Below are 9652 nucleotides of genomic sequence, written 5' to 3'. Positions count from 1 at the left end.
CACTTACACCTCCCACTGCCTCGCAGGCTGCGCCAGCTTTACAGGTTACGACAAGAACACAGTACCAATACTATTAATGTACTGAGTGTACAATGCTGGCCCATGTTGACTCCAATGCTTCCCACAGTTGTGTCAAGTTGGCTGTATGTCTTTTGAGTGGTGGACCATTCTTGATACACATGGGAAACTGTTGAGCGTAAAAAACCCAGCAGCGTTGCAGTTCTTGACACAAATGGGTACCCCTGGCACCTACTACCATGCCCCGTTGAAAGGCATGTAAATATTTTGTCTTGCCCATTCACCCTCTGAATGGCACACATATACAATCCATGTCTCAATTGTCTCAAGCCTTACAATAAAGTTTTTTTTAAAGTATATTGTATGTTCATTCATATCATGTTCTTTCAGAAGGGCCTCTCGCAACATTTCACAACTGCTCATGCCTCACAATTTGCAAGTGATATTAAGAACTCTCATGACCACCTTCTCTAAACTGTCTTGAAATACAACTCTTTCTGTTGTTTATGTTTTTGTGGGATGAATCTTACCTGTTTATTGTAATATGTTTCCTCCCAGCAGGCCTGCAGAGTCTGAAAATAAAGGCTGCTTCTACATAATTATGCTATGTTATGCACATTATGCACAGGCATTTACAGTATGCTAAAATGAATTTCTCCTAAGATTACCTTTGTGGGACCATAAATGAACTCCGGAATGCACCAAACCCTATCCATGGTAAGATGGGGAAGTAATGCGGCGCTATAGATATACGGGATGCTCTAGAGATAACAGGAATGACTTAAAGTCGCGAATGATCAATGATGGTGGAGTCGTCCAATATGCTGCAATTAGAACAGACCAACTAATCCAACCTTGGTTTACAAGTTAAATACATAGATTTGTGTAGGCATATATAAACAATCGACCACATCCATTTAAAGCAATGATTGTCAATTGAAAATGTGGTTGTTGTGTTATCCTGTTGTGTTATCCTGTTGTGTGCCTTGAGTGTCAGTCCCCTTAATCACATTATTCCAATATTTCCGAGCTCTGAATTGACACAATGAACACTTTTGCAATGATATTTGGTTAAAAATAAGAGTATGAATGACAATAAATGTATGACTTGGATTGTATGCATAATAGTGTAGTAAACAATATCACTCAGCGAAGGAACTTTTGAGGTTTGGAAAGTATCCGTTATAAGTCTCCATGACACGTATCACTTCGTTGTCTTGTTGGTAATAGTAAAAATGCACGACAGTCCGCATTGTAATGGTCTAACAGGTGTTTTTCATGTTGTTTCTCACATTAAACAGACATTTGAGAACGGAATTGCTTACAGTTGTACCTACGATGCACAGACACACAAAAGCTGTACAGTGTAGTTTGAATAAACAGTTTAAATTATTTGCAGATGTATTCCCTATTATTTACAAATCTAAAGATGTATGTAAATGTAAATGAATGTGGCAGAACAGTTTAGCATAGAGTTCTTGTGGGAGTCTTGTCCTTCAGTCTTTTTGCCTCCTAGGCCTCGCTTCTCATTACATGGGATTTCCCCAGTGCCAACTTCACATGAGATGGCTGCTGTCTACTGTTATGTGGTGCTGGATGACAGATATCACTATGCCGATATTGCTGCTGTCCATGGACCTGAAATTTACAATATTGCCTATTTGCATATGTACGACCGTCCAAACTTGACCCCATTTTATTCCAAGTATGTTTGTGTTTGAATAAAGACCCGAAGAATGAAATCAATGTGTGGATGTTGATTGGACGTGTGGATGTGCTTTGCAGAAGCCATTTAAAAAAAAAATCCCTGTAGCGTGTAATTACTGGAGCATGATCAGATTGCTTTGTTTAAACCAGAATGAAGATTTGGTCTGAGAAACAATGGCGATTATAGCATGATAGCTTTTTAAAAAAATTATAAGGCAATGTATATATGACCCCCTTTCAAAGAGTCGCTCATTTATCACTTTCTTGCAGATATACAGTGCCTTCAGAAAGTGTTCATACCCCTTAACTTATTCCTCATTTTGTTTTCTTACAGCCTGAATTCCAAATGAATTAAATTATAGTTGTAATTTTTTTTTTTATCTCAACCAACTGCAGACAATACCCCATAATGACAAAGTGAAAACATGTTTCATTTTTTTTTCTCAAATGTATTGAAAATGAAACACAGAAATATCTCATTTACATAAGTATTCACAATACATGTTAGAATCACCTTTGGCAGCGATTAAAGCTGTGAGTCTTTCTGGGTAAGTCTCCAAAAGCTTTGCACCCTTGGATTGGACCATATTTGCATTACCACAATATATACAGTACCAGTCAAAAGTCTGGACACACCTACTCATTTAAGGGTTTTTCTTTATTTTTACAATTTTTTACAGTTTACAATAATAGTGAACACATCAAAACTATGAAATAGCACAATTGGAATCCTGTAGTAAGAAAAAAGTGTTAAACAAATCAAAATATATTTTATATAGGTTTGGATAATGGGACAATTTGTGGAAGTCCGGATCTACCCCTTAGTGAGTGTTAATTGACCCCTCTCCCTCTTTACCTCAGCCCACCGACCAGCAGGGCATTCATGACACGGGTAGGGGTGCAGCTCTGCACCATGTGACCCAGGGCAAAGTTGGCGCCCTGCCGGATGAAGGCGTTGGCCTCGCTGGCTTTGTGCAGCAGCACGCGTGCCGTCCCCTCCACCTCACAATCCATGGCCCTCTGGAGGTGGACGTACATGTCACCCAGTGTGGCCATGGCAGCACAGGACACTGCAGAGCGCAGGTTCTTCACCTGAATCATAATAACACACACAGGACCAGCTATTAATGTTGAGCAGAACAACCCACGAACATCAGAAACATGACACAATAATTTGACTTGTTCTCCAAATGTAGCAGATTTGTGCAGATGAATGAATAGGGCAGTGAATGAATACAGCTACCTCATTTATAATGGCAAGGCAGATATCATGGAGTTTAGGCATCAGTATGTCCATGTGGTTCTGAGCCATCACACGGAGAAAGGTCAAGCCCTCGATCTTCTTCTCCCTGCAATTCAGTGAAAGAAACGTAAGCATTTTCCACAACATTTTCCAAAAACATTATAATGATGTTCATCAATTAGGACTTTGGTCTCTTAAATTCAGAAGTTTCTACGCTCTGTAGCTCAAATCTACATTTCCAAGGACACTACACTGTGCTTCCTTTAGCCTAGCTCCATTGGTCTTGTCTAGTGAATGCTCACCAGTCATCGGAGGCAGAGTGGAGCAGCTTGACGGTCTTAGTCAGGGCCTGCTCTGGGTTGGACAGGGGCTGCAATCTGGCCTGGGTCTTTATTTGGCCCTTTGGCTCACTGGCTGCCATCTTGTCTATGGGTTGACAGCAGACATCTATCTCTCTATGAACTGTATGTATTTATTTATGCATTTACTAATTTCCATATCCGTTTGTAGCTTTTAACACTAGTTCATTATGATATCATTTTAAATTTAGCACATATATTTTTGGTGCGCTCCCTGCTCAGAAGAAGTGTCCAATTAGCCTTGAGTAAAGGTTCTCACTGTGAAACAGGCAAATCAAGTGTGGCCCTGGGCTAAAGCCATTCGTGTCTCTTCCCTTCCTACTGTTTTTCTATCAATCTACCTAGCTTCATCTCCCTGTCTAATTTACATTAGTGTGAGTACATGAGAGGGACTGACCTGAGCCGGTGGCAGCCTTTGGCAAGCTAAGGAACCTTATAGGCCGAGGCAGTTTGCTCCTGGGCTTGATAGGAGGGGGGGGCAGGCCTGGGTGGGCTGTCACGCAACTTGACCGGGGTCCCAACATCCAAGTAGTCACGGAGCTCAGCAGGGGTGTTCATATCCACTGAGCTCAGTCTTCCCAGAGAGCTGGTGGCTATTTCCCCTGTGGACATGGCCGAGCCCAAACTTCTCCTGCCCACGGCCTTCACCTCATGTACCACCTTTGGTATAGACCAGAAAAGAATTCTAGGATATATTCTATCATGCTGTCAAAGAGAGTATCCTTTCTAACCTGTACCCCCGCACACTGACTTGGTACCGATACCCCCTGTATTTAGCCTCGTTATTGTTATGTCATTGTGTTACTTAAATTATAATAAATTTTTACTTTAGTTTATTTGGGAAATATTTTCTTAACTCTTCTTGAACTGCACTGTTGGTTTCACGGTAAGGGCCACACTTGTTGTGTTCGGCACATGTGACAAATACATTTTGATTTGATTTTAAGATATGGAACAACTATCTGTTTTGGCAATTTATCGGTCCAAGTATAATTCTGAACTGCAAACTTTCACATTTACAATACATTTTAAGTCCATCCTACCTTCCAGGCCTCCTCCTTCAGGTGAGCCTCGATGTCCCTCACCTCCTCCATCAGGTCAATGGGTCCGTTGTTGTCAGCACAGCCCTGGTCCGACTGGACTTTCAGGGCTTCGACTCCCGCCTGCTCTTCTTCTTCTTGCCCCTCTTGGAGGGAGCTCCAGTTGGAGGGACGGGAACAGGCCACACGCTAATGCTGCTGAATGATTTATTTACCTGGATGGACTCCAGAGAGTTTAGATCCGGGTCGAACTTGGGCTCCGTCCACCCCCACCACGTTCTTCAGTGGGGCCAGAGCTATGTGTTCAAGCCTTCGTAGCAAAGGCCTTGGTGGAGCTTTCGGCCGCGGAATGCACTGAATAGAGGGGACGAAGTGGTGCGCGAAGGTGCTGCCAACCCCGATGAGAGCAGTCCGGACATAATTCTCATGGATAGCACTTATCTTTCTTTGCTTTGCTTCCATGGCTTCTCTCTCAGCTCTCTGCATCTGCAGAAGTCTGGCATCACTGATGAAGCCACGATGGCCCTCTGGGATTGGGTAGCTCTCCTGATAGCCCTGGATCACAATGGTACAGTATGAAATGTATAGCAGAAGTGAAGTAGGCAAAATAGTTTCTACAGTGTGTCATAAAAAAAATGTAAGCTAAAGATTTTATGGATGTAGGCATACTGTATGTCTATGAAACCACAAAATAAACAGTGATATTTTTGGAAAAACGTTTGAAAAACTGATGAGCCTTACAAAACTTCATTTTCTCCCTCGATTGATGATAAATATTAACACTCTCAAAATAAGAACTTAACCTATCTCTGTGAGAGATCTATCATTGAAATGAGTGGAAATTAAATGTTGCTTGTCAGATGGAACCAGCAATGATATCATGGCAAGGCTTCCGTTACATTGTGATGTCATAATGGGGTCTGTTGACAGTGCTGAGCACATCAGCACATGGTGAACATTCATGAAAGCTTTTTGATTCCCATATAAAATCATAAATGTGGTGAATTTGTAAATACTATATATATATATAAACTCAGCAAAAAAATAAACTCCCCTTTTTTAGGACCCTGTCTTTCAAAGATAATTTGTAAAAATCCAAGTAACTTCACAGATCTTCATTGTAAAGGGTTTAAGCACTGTTTCCCATGTTTCCCACGCACAATCCCTACATCAGTGCTCAGACTTTCCGCAATAAGCTGAGAGGCTGAACTGAGGGCTTGTAGGCCTGTTGTAAGGCAGGTCCTCATTAGACATCACCGGCAACAGCGTCACCTATGGGCACAAACCCACCGTCGCTGGACCAGACAGGACTGCCAAAAAGTGCTCTTCACTGACGAGTCGCGGTGTTGTCTCACCAGGGGTGATGGTCGGATTTACATTTATCGCTGAAGGAATGAGCATTACACCGAGGCCTGTACTCTGGAGCGAGATCGATTTGGAGGTGGAGGGTCCGTCATGGTCTGGCGCAGTGTGTCACAGCATCATCGGACTAAGCTTGTTGTCATTGCAGGCAGTCTCAACGCTGTGTATTACAGGGAAGACATCCTCCTCCCTCATGTGGTACCCTGCCTGCAGGCTCATCCTGACATGACCCTCCAGCATGACAATGACACCTGCCATACTGCTCGTTCTGTGCATGATTTCCTGCAAGACAGGGATATCAGTGTTCTGCCATGGTCAGTGAAGAGCCCGGATCTCAATCCCATTGAGCACATCTGGGATCTGTTGGATCGGAGGGTGAGAGCAAGGGCCATTCCCCACAGAAATGTCTGAGTACTTGCAGGTGCCTTGGTGGAAGAGTGGGGTAATTGTCTGTGAGTATAACAGAACTGATATTGCAGGCGAAACCCTGAGGAAAATCAAAACAGGAAGTGGCTTCTATTTTGAAAACTCCATGTTCCATAGCCTCCCTTTGCTCCATTTAAAGGGATATCAAGCAGATTCCTTTTCCTATCGCTTCCTCAGGGTGTCAATAGTCTTCAGACATAGTTTCAGGGTTTTATTTTGAAAAATGAGCCAGAAAGATAACATTGCGGCAAGTGGTCACATGAGTTTTTCTCGTGCACGCCTGATCTCGTCTGATCTCGGAAGCTAAGCAGGGTCGGGCCTGGTTAGTACTTGGATGGGAGACTTTGTCTTTGTCCGTTTTTTCCCACAAGGCTGAAATATGTGCCCTTGCTTTGAAATAAGTAAGCAAGGTTAGTTTGTATTTCATCCAACAATCTGTGCTACAAATTATGGCTACAGTATATGCAATTTCTTCTACTTTTTGAGTGACACAAAGATGCTTATCTAAATGGTGAAAATGCAACAGCTGTTAATCAGATTCACTTTGACTTTATATAGTGCACCAAGGGATAGTTTCTCGCTTACGACCACACCGGCCTGAGTGAGCACTTCCTGTTTGGAAAGTTTGACAGGTGTTGGTAATTAAGTCGTGAGTGAGTGTTTGTTTGCTTGAGAGCTTTTTTGGTTATTTTCATCGTTTTTTGGAGTATAATTTAGATTTTTGCATTTGAACAAGTTTAAGTTTGGTTCGTTTTTTCCCCCTTTGCAGTTTTGCTGCTTGGGGGAGAGTTTTTTGGGTGTTAATTTTCTTTACTATGACAGACAACATGGCAATGGCTAATGGAATGGATAAGGACAAAGAAAATGCTCAACGGAAGAAAAATGGAGATGAAGGAGAGATGAAATATGGTAAAGAATTTACGGTGGCAGTGGAGTTGATGGGAGAAGATAGGGTCACGACGATGGAGTTACTACGTGCAATTAAAGAGGTGTGTGGAGAGGTGGTGGGATGTAGAGTAAAAGGAGAAAGAAAGTACGAGGTCACGATGAGAAATGGAAAAGAGCGCTTAATGGATGGCTTTATGATTAAAGAAACAAGAATTATGGCAAGAGACATGGTTTCCAATGAACTTATAGTCTCTTTCATGAATCTGCCTGTGTATATGGAAGACAACGCTATATTGGCCAAGCTATGTAGCTGGGGTGTATCAGCAGTCTCTGAAATCAGGAGGAGAGTTTGGCCAGGGACGGAGATAGCAGATGGCACGAGATACTGCAAAGTGAAATTTACTGACACTGTGAAATCATTGCCGTACTCTACAAAGTTTGACACACTTGAAGGAGGAGAGTACTTTAGAGTTATTCATGATAAGCAGGTCAGAGTTTGTAGGCTTTGTATTCAGCCTGGTCATATTTTGAAGGACTGCCCTGAATTAAAATGTTATAAGTGTGGGAAGCAAGGGCATTATGCAAGAGAATGTTTAGGTGGAAAGGAAAGGGCATTTTGCGAAGGATGTCGCATGAGAACTGACGAGTGCAACTGTGGAGAGGTTGTGAATGAGGAGAGGAGCCAAGATCTTTTTGTGGAGACTGATGTATCACCGAGACCAGAAGAACATGATGGAGGAGAGGACGTGGTGGAGGGTGGAGAGACGGAGAACGCAAGAAGGGAGAAAATCGAACAGAAGACGAACGAAATAGGGAGCAGTATGGACTCAGAAATAAGAAGAGGGAGTTTTCAGGAGGAGAAGGGGAGTGGGCTGGATGGAGGAACTGGGGACTCACAGATTTTGGGGGGGACCTCGGGCTATGTGGGTGCCTCGGAAGAAGGTGAAGTGGAGGGGAGTGGGATGCTGACAATAATAAAGGAGACACAAATGGATACAGGAAGCACAACAGGCACCGGAAAGAAGAGTTTAAGTTTCAATTTCAGATTCAGATGACATGGAACAGATTGACAGAAAATGGGGAGGCTACAGGAAGAGGAAAGCGGCGGCGGAGGTGAAAAAGGACAGAAAAGGAAGAAAACATGACAACAGATAGAGGTAAATGAGAAAATATTTATTATTTTTACTATTTATCGGAATGGTTAATTTTATGTCAATAAATGCGAATGGTTTAAGAACAATGGAAACATTTCAAAGAATAGTCAAAATGAAGAATTCTGATATTTTATGCCTTCAAGAAACACATTGGGACAATATATGTATTTTAGAAGTTTAAAAAAATATGGAGAGATTTTATTTTTGTTAACAATGGCAGGGGTAATCCATGTGGTGTTGCTATTTTATTGAAGAAGGATGTGGTAGAGAATGTGAAACATATATATAATGATAATAATGGGAGGATTTTAATTTTGGATTTTGAATATATGAGTATAGTTTTTAGAATTATAAATATTTACGCGCCTAATAATGAAATAGAGCGCAAAGATTTATTTTTAGAATTAGGGAAATGGTGTGAGGGGAATTGTATTGTAGTTGGGGATTTTAATGTTAAAATGGATAGACTGGATATGACAAGAGGAGCTATTTTTAGAAGTGATGTATCTAGGGGGGTTTTAAAGAAGATGATGTTAGAAAAAGGAATAATTGATATGTGGAGAGAGGAAAATCCAGACAAAAGAGAATTTTCTAGAAGGCAGGTGGTTTTAGGGGATTTGAAACAAACAAGGATAGATCTGGTTTTAGTAAAAGAAGGTTTAAGGAATTTTATGAAAGATATTAAGTATGTTTTACAACTTTTAGTGATCATGCAGGTTTAACATTTTCAGTGGGTTTAGATAAGGAAAGAACAGGGGGTGGAATATTGTGTATGAATGCAGGGTATTTAGAAGATGAGGAATATGGGAAACAAATTAAATCTTTGATAGCATGTGAAATGGAGGATAAGCGGAAAGAGAATGATAAGTGTTTATGGTGGGACAAGGTTAAGGAAAAAATAAAAGGTTTTAGTATAAGATATGCAAGGAAAAAGAGAGGAAAGATGAAAAGAGAAGAAAATGAGTTGAGGGCTAGATTGGATGAAGAAATGGGGAAGTGTGACAGTGAACTTAATCATAATATAGAAACGTTTTTAGATTTAAAAGCAAAACTGGGTAAATATGAAATAGATAAGTGTAAGGGTGCAATTATAAGATGTAAGGCAAAGTATTTTTTGGAGGGGGAGAAATGCACTTTGTTTATTCTTCTCTAATCCAAGAAAAAACTGAGAACATACACTGTTCAAAAAAATAAAGGGAACACAATGTAACTCCAAGTCAATCACACTTCTGTGAAATCAAACTGTCAACTTAGGAAGCAACACTGATTGACAATACATTTCACATGCTGTTGTGCAAATGGAATAGACAACAGGTGGAAATTATAGGCAATTAGCAAGACACCCCCAATAAAGGAGTGGTTCTGCAGGTGGTGACCACAGACCACTTCTCAGTTCCTATGCTTCCTGGCTGATGTTTTGGTCACTTTTGAATGCTGGCGGTGCTTTCACTCTAG

The 9652-nt window shown here is 41.3% G+C and overlaps 1 protein-coding gene across 1 annotated transcript; it reads right to left on the bottom strand.

Annotated features, from left to right (window-relative positions):
* Positions 1-2504: 2504 nt before the first annotated feature.
* LOC116365968 (TOG array regulator of axonemal microtubules protein 1-like) lies at positions 2505-4600 on the bottom strand. Its single transcript, XM_031818297.1, has 4 exons — positions 4371-4600; positions 3725-3987; positions 2969-3074; positions 2505-2817 (listed from the first exon to the last, which is right to left on the bottom strand). Exons 3-4 carry the CDS (start codon positions 3035-3037, stop codon positions 2578-2580), a joined length of 309 nt encoding a protein of 102 aa, XP_031674157.1. The 5' UTR covers positions 3038-3074; positions 3725-3987; positions 4371-4600; the 3' UTR covers positions 2505-2577.
* Positions 4601-9652: the final 5052 nt, after the last annotated feature.

The sequence above is a fragment of the Oncorhynchus kisutch genome, unplaced genomic scaffold (assembly GCF_002021735.2).
Source record: "Oncorhynchus kisutch isolate 150728-3 unplaced genomic scaffold, Okis_V2 scaffold1327, whole genome shotgun sequence".
Lineage (NCBI taxonomy): Eukaryota > Metazoa > Chordata > Actinopteri > Salmoniformes > Salmonidae > Oncorhynchus > Oncorhynchus kisutch.
Note: the sequence above shows the minus strand (reverse complement) of the source record. Positions and strands in the feature narration are given on the sequence as shown.

Coding starts and splice junctions, on each gene's coding strand:
- LOC116365968 (XM_031818297.1), bottom strand. CDS start 3,037: ATGGCTCAGAACCACATGGACATACTGATGCCTAAACTCCATGATATC. Junction 2,818..2,968: donor GCCTTGCCATTATAAATGAG/GTAGCTGTATTC, acceptor ATTATGATTCAG/GTGAAGAACCTGCGCTCTGC.